Source organism: Nicotiana sylvestris, chromosome 11 (genome assembly GCF_000393655.2).
Source record: "Nicotiana sylvestris chromosome 11, ASM39365v2, whole genome shotgun sequence".
Lineage (NCBI taxonomy): Eukaryota > Viridiplantae > Streptophyta > Magnoliopsida > Solanales > Solanaceae > Nicotiana > Nicotiana sylvestris.
Window position 1 is genome coordinate 95,436,534 of NC_091067.1, and position 14,617 is coordinate 95,451,150.

The 14,617-nt window shown below is 40.7% G+C and overlaps 1 protein-coding gene across 1 annotated transcript; it reads left to right on the forward strand.

Annotated features, from left to right (window-relative positions):
- The first annotated feature begins 12,239 nt into the window (after window positions 1–12,239).
- Window positions 12,240–13,061, forward strand: LOC138881352 (uncharacterized). Its single transcript, XM_070161577.1, has 2 exons — window positions 12,240–12,605; window positions 12,777–13,061. Exons 1-2 carry the CDS (start codon window positions 12,240–12,242, stop codon window positions 13,059–13,061), a joined length of 651 nt encoding a protein of 216 aa, XP_070017678.1.
- Window positions 13,062–14,617: the final 1,556 nt, after the last annotated feature.

The window sequence follows — 14,617 nt, forward strand, 5'->3', positions numbered from 1 at the left end:
TACCATGGCCATTAGTAGCCTCTGCCCGTTCAGTTGGATTCTCCTTCCTGATGTTGTTCAGATCTTCCATTTTGCTTTTGTTCTTGTTTCTGACAGGACTAAGAGGAGGAGTGGGTGGAGGGCCCCTGGATCTTGAGGAATAAGATGATGATGCCAGAGTGCACGAACTAACCTTTGGGGAGGGGAATAAAAACAAAAAGGTAACCAAGTTAGTGAGGATTATAAAAAGTATTGTAATATTTTAACACATAGTGCGGGAATGTAAATCGTGTCCTAATTTGGGACCTCTTTGTGCCCGAGGTAGGCCTAGCAACAAATTGGTTTGGAGAACTTAGAATGCTAAATGCCTCATTTTATTGATAAAAAATAAGACAAATCCCAAATCGACACTAAATAGACAAGTAATAAAAGTCACTAATGGCCATTGGCTTTATTACATTTGGAAGGCGAGTAAGCCTAATCTATTTGTCCTCAGAAGGACCTTCCTCAGGTTGAATGCTCTCATTGATCAAATCCTCCAGCTCGCGTAGGTTCACCAGTAAAAATGCCTTTGCCAGGTGTTCTCCTTCATTTCCCTCAGCATTCTGGCAATCAGTGACTTTCTTCCTCACCTTTCCTTCCAATTCCAATAGGCTGTATTCTAGATATTCCAGCTTTTCACTAGCTTTGGCGGCCCTCTCTTTCCACTCATTGATTTGGTCATTTGATGGAAGACTCCTTCACCACTCTAGTAAGAGTGAGGGTGTGCTAACCATACTGAAGCTGGGGACCTCGTTCTTTATTTTCTGCAAAACAAAAGGGTTAAGACCATACCCCCACCGGACTCGACTATTTAACATCAACAATTAGCATGAAACATTTAGTTCTCCAAATAAATGCATAGATCGTGATGATGTCCGTTTGGGTTTTAGAGAAACTCAAGGGACTTTGGACAAGGCTATCTTAAAGGATCATTATGTGGACAACATAACTGACCCGGCTAGGTTTAACTATGATGCATGCACATTTTAAATAGAGTAAGGTTTCTATGTGGTTTTAGACTGGTACCCTTGAGCGGACAACTCAATGGGGAAGGTATGGAACTGTCGACTGCACCGCTAATCGACTAGTTTTACTACAAATATGTCTTTCCGCATTTAAGGGGTAATGATATAGGAAGAGCGCAACCACTCATTAAAAGCATTGCTATAGTATTTGTTTGGCACGAGTGGAGTATGATGTTGAGCATGATTATCAATAAGTAAAAGCATGTTGACATCTATTTGCACGTTAAAAAGCGATAAATACAGCAGTTTCATAATTTAAGGCAGCAATAAAGGAAGGAAAAAAGAAGATATGTCAGTTTCGCATCTTAAAAAAGAAATTATATGCTTAAAGAAATTTAAACAAGTAATTGCACATAAGAGAACTGGGTTTGCATTTGAAGAGTCGCCACCTAATGATTTGAGGTGCATTAGGACACCTATAGGGTTCATTTCTAAGTTTATTTGATAACCAGAGATAGGATAAGTGCTTGAGATTATCCTAAGGGGAAGGTGTTAGGCACCCCTTATATCCACTAGTGTGGTTCCCGGCCAGATCTTTTGTGAATTTGTGCAAATAGCAAGTAACAAATAAAGGCTCAAGTAAGAGGGTATTTAAGTTAAACACACAAGCGTTTGAAAACAATTATTGAAAGGCAATGTTTGAAAGAGTTATAAGCTAAACATGTTTGTAAAAAAAGAATAAAGGGGGTCCTAGGTTTGTTTATAATATGGATCACCTCAATGCAATATCCGGTATGACACTCCTCAGAAGAGGGGATACACGTGGTATTAGCGCAACGGTCATCATATCCATATCTACCCTTCCCACCCCGTTAAGGTATTAAAGCGCGGACTGGTCTCGACCTCTATTGCATGCTATTACTCGTCCCATTCCTATCAGTCCCAGAGAGATTTAGGACTATTATTCCTATAAGAGGGAGGATTTTAGGCTGACTCTTAGGTTTAAAGGTAAAAGGCTAGAGCAACATACAAAACATGTAGGATTGCATTTTTAGGGGAAATATATAAACAATTTAAATGCTCATGTACACCTCCGCAAATAGAGCATATAAATAGCATGACTAAAACACAGTTAGGGTCAGAATTTAAAGTACTAAAGTAGGGTGTTTAAACTGTTGAAACAGGCCAAATTTATTACATAACTCAGATAAGAAGTCTGAATCAGGCTTGCATGCTGGTTGTAGCAGTTGCTAATTAACAAATGCGGATTCAGTTTTTATCATTATTCTTAAGCTTGCCTAGGTATGTAATGGTGATGCCTTATAAGCATGATATCTATCGCTGATTAAGAATACAGTAAGACAGTGATCAAATTTTAAACGAGAGATTTCGATCCTATAGGCATGATTTCTAATCGTATTAATTAAGAGGAGTAGGTTATTAATCTGATTCAGACGGACATGAGTCAAACTGATTTTTAACTAAGCTGGTTTTAGATCCTATATGCATGATCTTTATTATAACTGATTTTAATTCCTATAGACATAATATCTAAGTATTAAAGGTTGATTTTGGTCCTATAGGCATGATATCTCATTGAACACGAAGTGAAGTAGGCAGGATTTATTTGATCAAAGCGAAATTCCTATAGGCATTATTTCTATTAAAAGTGACTTTTAATCCTACAAGCATGATCTCTATTTGTGTGAAAGTAAAGCATGTAGAATTTCATTAAACCAAAGCAGATCCTATAGGCATGTTCTCTAACAGATCATATAGAGATACACCCTATAGACATGTTATCTACCCTTCTAATAGCTAAAGCATGCATAGTCACCCCCATCACTTTCCACTAGCCAACCCTAATATTTGTTACAAATTCTTACAGACCAAATGATTGAATTACATCAGAAAAGATGCGAAATAAGGAGTTACAACCATAGGAAGCATGATTCTGACTTCCTCTCTGAGTTATGGAATAAACCACCTCAAATGCCAATGATGTTTCAAAGCCTTTATCGTACCTGGGTGTGTCAAAGTTCCCTAAGGACCTCATGGGATCCCAGGCAGTGCTCACACCTAGGTTTGCATAACCAGAAAGAAATGAGTGCAGTGTGGAAGGGCCAACCCTTGTATGTCCAAGTTCAGAGGGAGCTCAAGGGTCCCAAGGCAAGGTTCACACAAAAGGGGCATAACCTAAATTCTAGGAAGATAGTGAAAGTGCAGAACATAGTTAAAAAAAAGAGTTTGTTTAAAACTGGACTGGCAAGTCCATTTTGAAAGTAATTAGTAGTAGAAGTGTTTGAAATTAGTTGGGGTAATGAACAAAACTCAACACACTGAATCAGTAGTCACACAAATGGGTCAAGGGGTTTTGGGAATACATTGTATGAAGCATATGACCCCAGTAGGGGTCGGGTTTGGTCATGCACAACAATAGCTAATGCTGGCATGCCCACAAACCAGCCAGAGAACACAAGCACATAGAGGGGATATGGGGGTTTGGGATTCATAAGTCAACAAACACATAACAAGTGACTGACAGAGTACACACATAGAGAAGCATTAATTTAAAGGGGAAGGGAACATATTACAGTATGCTAGTAATATAACTTAACTGCAGAAACATAAGTAGGAGTAGACAAGAATGAAAGAAATTGGAACAATCAAAGAAACATATTGTTGTTGAGGCTTTGAAAAATTAATTAGGGCATATCAGTAGAGAAGTAAAGTGCATAAAGGAAAAGTAAGCAAGATTTCACAGTCTAGCCTTGACTTTCAGTCGGCTAGACAAAGCAGTAGCATAAGTAGTAGTAAATAAAGAGAGAGTTTTTTTTGAGTGTAAGTGTATGTTCTAAACTGAAATTGTTTCTGTGTTTGAAAGAAGATAGGGTGGGTATTTATAGTTTTGAAAACGAGTGAAGAATAAGGTAATAAGTAAAGTCTTAACACAAACATGGAAATAATCACAATCAGAATCAATTAACACAAATGATTCCCTTTAATTAAAGGATCACTGCTTAACGGATACTAACAGGTTTAATTAAGGAAAGAAATCAGTTTGAAACAGATGGATTCTTGCCACATAAGGGGGCAGTAAAAGTATGAAGTAAATAATTGAGACTAAGTACAAAAATATGCTCAGTTTTGGGAAAATATTCAGTAAGGTAAAACATCACAATAATTAAAGGAGGGGAATCAATTAATTCAAACAAACGAGTAAGATTAGGGTTCATAAGAAAACTTTTGCAATCAGTCGCAACATTGAGGGAGTCAGAATCAATCAATGATTCTGCACCTCAAAATATAAATAGCAAGGAATGAACAGGCATGCAGGGTCAAACATGTTGGCAAAAAGAAACAACATAAACATACAATAACAGTAGGGGTAAGCTAGGATTCAACAGTAAGAAATATTCGAAGCACAGTAGTCAAGTAGGTCAAGTAATCACATAGAATCAACAGTGAAGAACATAGTAACGGGTAAGAGAGTCATAAGCAGGTAAAGGTCTCACAGTAACAAGTGGGGCAAACTCTTTTAATAAATTAGGGCTTCGATAATAGTCGAGTTTAAAAGACTATAAGAACTCAAATCAGATAAGTCAAACAAGGCAAAGAGAGTCAAAACAAAGAACTTAATCGAACAAGTACACATTTAAACAAATAGTTTCAGAATTCAGATGAGACCAAAAAGGAACTAGGGTTTTCAACATGCTGACTCAAGTAGAAGGAAAGCATAACAAGTTGTTTGAACATGGTAAAATCATAAAACATTACTAGAAATCGGAGAAGAGATCTTTTAAAGAAGTTAAGAGAAACCCTAATCGTCGAAAAATGAAAAGTCATTTTTGAAAGAAAATCGAAGAACCTTCAAGAAAACACTTAAGAAGTTCGTAATAAGCACAGATCTAAGATAAATCTGAAAGAAAATTAAAAGACCTTAAGGCTAGGGTTTCAGAGAACCCAAAAAAGGTGAGAAAGGTTTTGAAAGTTACTGATATAACCAGAAAAGTCAAGGATCTGACTTGAACGGCCATGGATGGCCAAAGAAAGATCGGAGATAGAGGTTAAGCAAGGACGAGATCTGGCCATGAAATCACGGAAACGAACACCCAGGAGCCATAGGAGGCCGATACACATCTCAAATGGCCATGAGAGGCCATGGATTAGGCATGGGTTGAGGTGGATTAGGGTGAAATTAAATGGCGGCGGCTAGGGTTCATGTGAGGCTGCAGAGAGAATTGATAGAAGAGGGATTCAAGGGCAGCGTTTGATGGAAAATGAATTTGGGTAAGGGGTCGTTTAGGTTTATTTTAAGAAGGGTGAATGGTGGCCGTTGATCTGAATGATCAACCACCTGGATTAAACTGGGGAATTCGGGTTTGGGTTGGTTGAAATTGGGTTGGGGTCGGGTTTAATTGGAATTGTGCCGGGGAAATTGGGTCTGATTTGGGGTTCAATTTAGGCTAAAAATTAAATACAAATGGGATGTTATTTAAATAGCCAATTTTTCCCATTTTAAATTATAAAAAATAGTAAATAAATTTAAAGCACTAAAATGATTCACAGCATGTAAATAACAATTTAAAAATATAGGGCTTAATTTTATGAATATAAAACACAATTAAATCTTAACAAGTCTAATATTGTAATTATGTGAAATTAGCTTTAAAAAATACTAAATAAAATTGTAAAAATATGTAAAAATTACCTTAGCCATACTTTGGCATAAAGATAAAAAATCCAATAGATAAATTACCAAAATAATAATTTTGAAAATAATTATTGGATTTTTTATGGATAAAAAAGGGAAACAAATTGATTTAAAAGCCTTTAGAAATCATGAAAAAATAGTAAAACATTTGGATATGCTTATATATGCATATATATGCCATTTTGAAGTTATTTTGCATATTGAAAATATATATAGGGAAAAATTGGGTATCAACAGACTTATGTGTAAATGACCTCGGATTTGAATTTTGATGGTTCTGTTAGCTCCGTTAGGTGATTTTGGACTTAGGAGCGCATCCAGATTGCGTTTTGGAGGTCTGTAGTAGAACTAGGCTTGAAATGCCGAAACTTAGAATTTTGGGAAGTTTGACCGTCATTGGACTTTTTGATATCGGAGTCGGATTGGATTTCCGAAAGTTGGAGTATGTTTATAGTGTCATTTATGACTTGTGTGCAAAATTTGAGGTCAATCGGATGTGGTTTGATAGGTTTTGACATCGTTTGTAGAATTTGAAAATTTCAAAGTTCATTAATCTTGAATCCGTGTGTAATTCGTGTTTTTGATGTTGTTTGAGGTGATTTGAGGATTTGACTAAGTTCGTATCCGGTTATAAGACTTGTTAGTATATTTGGATGAGGTCCCGGGGGCCTCGGGATGATTTCGGGTGATTAACGGACTTGAAGTTGATGTTGAAGGATGGCTGAAGTTGTGTTGTTTCTGGTGTAACCGCACCTATGGAGTGGTCACCGCAGGTGCGTGTGCCTGCAGAAGTGGAAAGAGGGGCATAGAAGCGGGCTAGGCAGAGGAGTGCTGAAACTTCAGGTGAGAAGTCTTTCCCGCACATGCGAGGCTGCAGATGCGGGTAATAGGCCGCAAAAGCGCATGTGCACTGGGTGAGGGAACTTCACAGAAGAGGACGGCCCATCACAAAAGCGGTTAAGTGAACCGAGGTGCAGTTTTGCTGGGCAGAACCTATAAATAGAAGATTTCGAGATTGTTTCACCATTTTCGCATTTTGGAACTCGAATTTTGGAGGATTTTGAAGTGATTACTGAGGTAACCTCCTTGTGCCCATTTATCTTCAATAATAATGTTCTCCCACTGATTTTATACCTAGTTGGTGAGTTTTTTAGGTGAAATTTGGGGGTTTAGGACTTGAGAACTAGAGAGTGAATTTTGGGGATTTGGAGGACCAAATAGTGTCGGATTTTGATAAATTTAATATGGTTAGACTCGTGAGTAAATTAGCTTTCAGGTTTTGTAATTTTTATCGGATTTTGAGATGTGGGCCCAGGGGCCGGGTTGAGCCAATTTTGGATTTTCGGGTCTAATTTAGTAGTTTTTCTTGTGAAATTAATTCTTTTAGCATATATTGATTGTATTGTACTGCTTGTGGCTAGATTCAGGGCATTCAAAGGCCGACTTGCGAGGCAAAGGCATTTTGAAGTAGTTTTTTGTTCTAATTGAGGTAAGTAACATTTATAAATTTGGTCCTGAGGGTATGTAACCCTGGATGTTGTGCTATGTGATTACTTTGGAGGTGAAACACATGCTAGGTGACAGGCGTGTGAGCGTGCACCGTGGGAATTATGACTTGGTTTGTCTCGTGGAACCGTAAATTGGAACAACTTGTTATTAGCTATATGATTCTCTCGGTGTTATAGAAATTGGACCGAAATCCATGTTAGAAACCATGCTTAGGCTATATGATATCACTGTTAGGACCTGCATAGGTCGCGTACTTATTGAAATAGCTGCTATTTGTTGTCTTATACTCAATCATGGCTTTACTTGTTTATCATATCTCCATCTCTTCTTGTTCCTTGTTGATACATGTTATTATCTCTGTTTGGACTGATTTATATGATTTATGAGAGCCCGAGAGACTGGAGAGGTTAGTGATTGAGATATGGCCTGAGTGCTGAGCTGTGAGCTATGTGTGTGTAAATGGATCGGGTTGCACGCCGCAACAAGCTTGAAGGTTGTATGTATATGAATCGGGTTGCACGCCGCAACGAGCCTTAGGTCTATATATATGTATATGGATCGGGTTGCATACGCAACGAGCCTTATGGCTATTTATATATTATAGATTGGGTTGCATGCTGAAACGATATAGCGCTTGGGCTAAAGGAGCCCCTTCAAAGTCTGTATACCCCCCATTGATCGCAGTCACCTATTGAGTGTGAATATTGAGGGCTGAGAGCCGAGTGATTGAGCTGTTGAGATGAGTTGAATGACAGTAGCCCCGAGAGGCTGTACTTGCTTTTTTGTTGTTGCACTTGGTTGTTATCTATCATTGTTGTGAAATTTTTGGAAGATGTTATATTTGGTTACTTGAACTTTAAACTGTATAAAACTGATTTGACTTGAATTTCCGAATTTGAAAGCATGTCTATTCTTTATTGAAATTAATGAAGATAGACTATAATTGTGTAGCTCGTCATTACCTTCAGTTCCTTATTTATTATTGTTGCTTACTGAGTTGGAAGTACTCACGTTACTCCATGCACCTTGTGTGCAGATCTAGGTGTTTCTGGGCACGGAGGACATTGAGCTCGTGCGTGGTCGATTATAGGAGATTTACGAGGTAGCTGCCGACATTCGCAGTCCTTATTCTCCTTCTTTGCTATATTTCTTTTCTGTATTGACATTTAGACACAATCTATTGTAAACACTGTTTCTAAGACTAGAGGTCTAGTTGCTCATGACTTGGTGACACCCCGATGTTTGTGGCTATCTTTTTGCATTATATTTTGAGTTTAACTCTTATTTCTATGAAAATTCTGTTATGAAAAAACTTTTGCTTTATCTTTTATAAAATATTGAAGTATTTTTGAAAACCGACTTTTCTAGTACTATCGATAGGCGCCATCACAACAGGTTAGGGTTTTGGGTCGCTTGCCCAGGATTTCTTGGACAGATGTCAGAGGATCCTCCGTAGAGTAGGTATTTTGGAGACCTGCAGGGTCTCGTCCACTACTTTTCAGTTTACTGGAGCCGTCTTCACCTGGTTGGAGGCTTATGAGAGGTGCAGTGCCACTTATATGGCAGGAGTTCTCTGTTATCTTCTTGGAGAAGTATGTGCCGCAGTCTCACAGAGAGAAGTTGCGCAGACAGTTTGAGCAGTTGCGTCAAGATGATATGACTGTGATGCAGTACAAGATGAGGTTTTTTGAGTTGGCCCGTCATGCGATTTGGTTAGTTCCCACTGATAGAGAGAGGATTCGGAGGTTCATTGATGGCCTCACATTTCAGCTGCGAGTGCTTATGACTGAGAGAGGGTGTTTGGTGCAACATTTGAAGGAGGTTGTTGACATTGCTTGGGAGATAGAGGTTGTTCGCCGTTAGGAGCAGTTGAGAGGGAGGCCAAGAGGTCTCGTGGATCTGGTAGTTTTGGTGGTGTTCCTTTTGGAGGTCAGTTCCACCACAACAAGGGTCGCCCCTATAGGCATGCTCAGACGGTTCGTCCAGTTCACCGTAGTGCATCATCTGGCCATGGTTCTCACAGTTCTCAGCAGGGTCAGTCATCTCTTAGTACCCTTCCAGCTCAGAGTTCGTCCCGTGCTCCATCTGTTAAGGGCTCATCCATGCTAGGTTCTTCTACCAGTTATTCTGGTGCTCCGGGCTCCCTTCAGTCCCCACCACCAACACCCGGGAGCTGCTACGAGTGTGGAGAGTTTGGTCATATCAGGAGAAAGTGTCCCCATCTAGTGGGAGGTCCAGCTCAGCAGAGGAGCTAGCCTACACTTCAGCATCGTTACTTCACCACCCGCCCAGCCAGCCGGTAGAGCTCAGTCAACTAGCAGTCGCCCAAGATGGGGAGGCCGATCATGTGGCGGTCAAGCCCGTTTCCATGACTCCCTTCTAGGACAGATTCTATTGCTTCAGATATAGTGATCACACGTATTGTCTCAGTATGTCACCGAGATGATTTTGTATTATTTGACCATGGCTCTACCTATTCATATGTATCCTCATATTTTACTCATTATTTGGATATGCCCCATGAGTCTTTAGCTTCATCTGTTCATGTATCTATATCGGTTGGCAATATTGTTATTGCGAACCGTATGTATCGGTCGTGTGTAGTGACTATTGGGGGATTGGAGACTAGAGTTGACCTTTTGCTGCTTAGTATGGTTGATTATGATGTGATATTGGATATGGGTTGGTTGTCTCCCTGTCATGATATTTTAGACTGCCACGCTAAGACCGTAATGTTAGCGATGCCGGGGTTGCCTAGGATCGAGTGGCGAAGTTCTTTGGATTATGTCCCCAGTAAAGTGATTTCGTACTTGAAGGCCCAACTGATGGTTGGTAAAGGTTGTTTATCTTATTTGGCCTTTGTGAGGGATGTTAGTACTGAGACCCCTACTATTGATTCTGTTCCGGTGGTGCGAGAATTTTTGGATGTATTTCCTATAGACTTGCCGGGCATGCTGCCCGACAGAGATATTGACTTTGGTATTGACTTGGTACCGGGCACTCAGCCCATTTCTATTCCTCCGTACCACATGGCACCGACTGAGTTAAAGGAGTAGCTTCACGAGCTCCTTGAGAAGGGGTTTGTTAGACCTATTGTGTCACCTTGGGGTGTACCAGTTCTGTTCGTGAAGATGAAGGATAGCTCTATGAGAATGTGCATTGATTATAGGCAGTTGAACAAAGTCACAATCAAGAACAAGTATCCTTTGCCATGTATTGATGATCTGTTTGACCAGCTTCAGGAAGCGAAGGTGTTCTCCAAGATTGATTTGAGGTTAGGGTATCACCAGTTGAAGATTCGGGACTCAAATATCCTAAAGACAGCTTTCAAGACCCGTTATGGTCACTATGAGTTCCTTGTGATGTTTTTTGGGCTGACCAACGCCCTAGAAGCGCTCATGCATGTGATGAATAGTGTATTTCAGCCTTATCTCGACTTATTTGTTATTGCATTCATTGATGATATTCTGGTGTACTCTCGTAGCTAGAAAGAGTATACCCAGTATTTATGGATTGTGTTGTAGCGGTTAAGGGATGAAAAACTTTATGCTAAGTTCTCCAAGTGTGAGTTCTGGCTCAGTTAAGTGGCATTCTTGGGGCACGTGGTGTCCAGTGAGGGTATTCAGGTAGATCCAAAGAATATAAAGGCGGTTCAGAGTTGGCCCAGACCGTCCTCAGCTATAGAGATTCAGAGCTTTCTTGGTTTGGATGGTTATTACCGTCGGTTCGTGTAGGGTTTCTCATTTATTGCATTGCCCTTGACCAAATTGACCCAAAAGGTGCTCCTTTCAGGTAGTCGGATGAGTGTGAGGTGAGCTTTCAGAAGCTCAAGACTGCCTTGACCACAACTCTAGTTCTAATTCTACCATCAACTTCTGTTTCCTATACAATATATTGTGATGCTTCTCGGATCGATGTTGGGTGTGTTTTGATGCAAGAGGGTACAGTGACTGCATATGCTTCGCACCAATTGAATCCCCACGAGAAGAACTACCTTGCTCATGATTTGGAGTTGGCTGCCATTGTTCATGCGTTGAAGATTTGGAGGCAATATCTCTACGGTTTATCTTGTGAGGTGTTTACTGATCATTGTAGCCTCCAGCATTTGTTCAAACAAAAGGATCTCAATTTGAGGCAGCGGAGATGGTTAGAGCTTCTAAAGGACTATGATATTACTATTCTGTATCATTCGGGAAAGGCCAGTGTGATGGCCAGTGCCTTGAGTAGGAAGGCAGTGAGTATGGGCAGTCTTGCATTCATTCCTATTGGGGAGAGACCTCTTGTAGTTGATGTTCAGGCTTTGGCCAACCAGTTCGTGAGATTGGATATTTCGGAGCCCAATCGGGTTCTAGCTTGTGTGGTTTCTCGGTCTTCCTTATTTGATCGCATCAGAGATCTCCAGTATGATGATTCTCATTTGCTTGTCCTCAAGGACAAGGTTCAATACGATGATGCCAGAGATGTGACTATTGGAGGTGATAGGGTGTTGAGGATGTAGGGCCGAATATGTGTGCCCAATGTAGATGGGTTACAGGAGTTGATTCTTGAGGAGGCCCACATTTTGCGGTATTACGTCCATCTGGCTGTCGCGAAGATGTAATAGGACATGAGGTAGCACTATTGGTCGAGGAGAATGAAGAAGGATATAGTTGGGTTTGTAGCTCGGTGTCTCAATTGTCAATAGGAAAATATGAGCATCAGAGACCGGGTGGGTTGCTTCAAAAGATAGAGATCCCAGAGTAGAAGTGGGAGCGGATCACCATGGATTTTGTAGTTGGGCTCCCACGAACTTCGAGGAAGTTCGATTCCATTTGGGTGGTTGTAGATCGACTGACCAAGTCTGTGCACTTCATTCCTATGAGTACTACTTATTCTTCAGATTGGTTGGCTGAGATTTACATCCAAGAGATTGTTCGCCTTCATGGGGTGCCAGTTCCATTATTTAAGATAGAGGCAAAAAGTTTACATTGTAGTTTTGGAGAGCTGTGCAACGAGAGTTGGGCACTCAGGTTGAGCTGAGCACACCTCAGATGGATGGACAATCTGAGTGCACTATCCATATATTGGAGGACATGCTATGCGCTTGTGTCATTGATTTTGGGGGTTTATGGGACCAGTTTCTACCGCTCGCGAAGTTTGCTTACAACAACAGTTATCAGTCGAGTATTCAGATAGCTCCATATGAGGCTTTATATGGGAGATGGTGCAGATCTCCGGTAGGTTGGTTTGAGCCGGTTAAGGTTAGGATTTTGGGTATATACTTGGTTCAGGATGCATTAGACAAGGTGAAATTGATCCAGGAGTGGCTTCGCATAGCACAATCGAAACAGAAGAGTTATAATGATAGGAAGGTCCGTGATGTGTCTTACATGGTTGGGGAGAAGGTTCTGCTGAAGGTATCACCCATGAAGGGTGTTATGAGGTTCGGGAAGAAGGGCAAGTTGAGCCCTCGGTTCATTGGGCCTTTTGAGGTACTTCAAAGGATTGGGGAGGTGGCTTACAAGCTTGCCTTGCCACCTAGCTTATCGAGTGTGCATCCAGTATTTAATGTTTTTATATTCCGAAAGCATATCGGTGATCTGGCTCATGTTTTGGATTTTAGCATGGTTCAGTTGGATGGTGATTTGACTTGTGATATAAAGCCGGTGACTATTTCGGAGTGGCAGTTTCAGAAGTTGAGGTCAAAGGATATAACTTCAGTGAAAGTGCAGTGGAGAGGTCAGCCTGTAGAGCAGGCTATTTGGGAGACCGAGCAGGAGATGCGGAGCAGATATCCATGCCTATTTATGGCCACATATAGGTTTTTAGACCCGTTCGAGGACGAATGTTTGTTTAAGATGGGGAAGATGTAACGACCCGACCAATCGTTTCGAGAGTTATAGCCTCGTTCCCTTTTTTTGCTTCTTTTGTGTTCTATAGTTGTATTGTGACTTATCGGGTTAGTTGGTTCGGGTCCGGAGTGATTTCGGAGTGAATTGAGACACTTAATCTCTCATTTAGAAACTTAAGCTCAAAAAGTTGACCGAATATTGACTTATGTGTAAACGACCTCGAATTTAAATTTGATAGTTTCGTTAGCTCCATTAGGTGATTTTGGACTTAGGAGTGTGTCCAAATCTTATTTTGGAGGTCCGTAGTAGAATTAGGCTTGAAATGCCAAAAGTTGGATTTTTGGGAAGTTTGACTGGGAGTGGACTTTTTGATATCGGGGTCGGATTGGATTTCCGTAAGTTGGAGTAGGTTCATAGTGTCATTTATGACTTGTGTGCAAAATTTGAGGTCAATCGGACATGGTTTGATAGGTTTTGATGTCGTTTGTAGAATTTAGAAATTTCAAAGTTCATTAGGCTTGAATTCGTGTGTAATTTGTGTTTTTGATGTTGTTTGAGGTGATTTGAGGATTTGACTAAGTTCGTATCAGGTTATAAGACTTGTTAGTATGTTTTATAATTTCGAGTGGTTAACGGACTTGAAGTTGATGTTGAAGTATGGTTGAAGTTGTGCTGCTTCTGGTGTAAACGCACCTGCGGAGTGGTCACCGCAGGTGCGTGCCCGCAAAAGCCGGAAGAAGGGCGTAGAAGCGGGCCAGGTGGAGGAAATCTAGAACCGCATGTGCTAAGTCTTTCATGCACATGCGAGGCCGCAGATGTGGGTAATGGGCCGCAGAAGCGCATGAGCGCTGGGTGAGGGAGCTTCGCTGAAGCAAATAGCCCATCACAAAAGCGTGTCTACAAAAGCGGTTAAGTGAATCGCAGGTGCAGTTTTGCTGGGCAGAACCTATAAATAGAAAACTTCGAGAATTTTCCACCATTTTCACATTTTGGAACTCGGATTTTGGAGGATTTTGAAGTGATTACTGAGGTAAGCTCCTTGTGCCCATTTATCTTCAATGATGATGTTTCCCCACTGATTTTACAACTAATTGGTGAGTTTTTAGGTGAAATTTGGGGCTTTAAGGCTTGAGAAATAAAGAGTGAATTTTCGGGGTTTGGAGGACCAAATGATGTCAGATTCTGATAAATTTAGTATGGTTAGACTTGTGAGTGAATGGGCTTTCGAATTTTGTGACTTTTGTTGAATTTCGAGATGTGGGCCCGGGGGACGAGTTGAGCCAATTTCAGATTTTCGAGTCTAATTTGTGGTTTTCTTGGGGAATTGAATCCTTTAGCCTGTATTGATGGTATTGTACCGCTTGTGGCTAGATTCAGGGCATTTGGAGGCGACTCGCGAGGTAAGGAAATTTTGGAGTAGCTTTTTGCTCGGATTGAGGTAAGTAACAATTATAAATCTGGTCCTGAGAGTATGAAACCCCAGACGTTGTGTTATGTGATTACTTTGGAAGTAATGCACATGCTAGGTGACGGGCGTGTAGGCGTGCACCGTGGGAATTGTGGCTTGGTCTGTCCCG

What these genes read in the sequence shown, in the direction of transcription:
- LOC138881352 (XM_070161577.1), top strand. Translation starts at nt 12,240, where the DNA reads ATGGATGGACAATCTGAGTGCACTATCCATATATTGGAGGACATGCTA. An exon ending in GGGAGAAGGTTCTGCTGAAG is followed by an intron (nt 12,606 to 12,776) that starts GTATCACCCATG and finishes ATATTCCGAAAG; the next exon opens with CATATCGGTGATCTGGCTCA.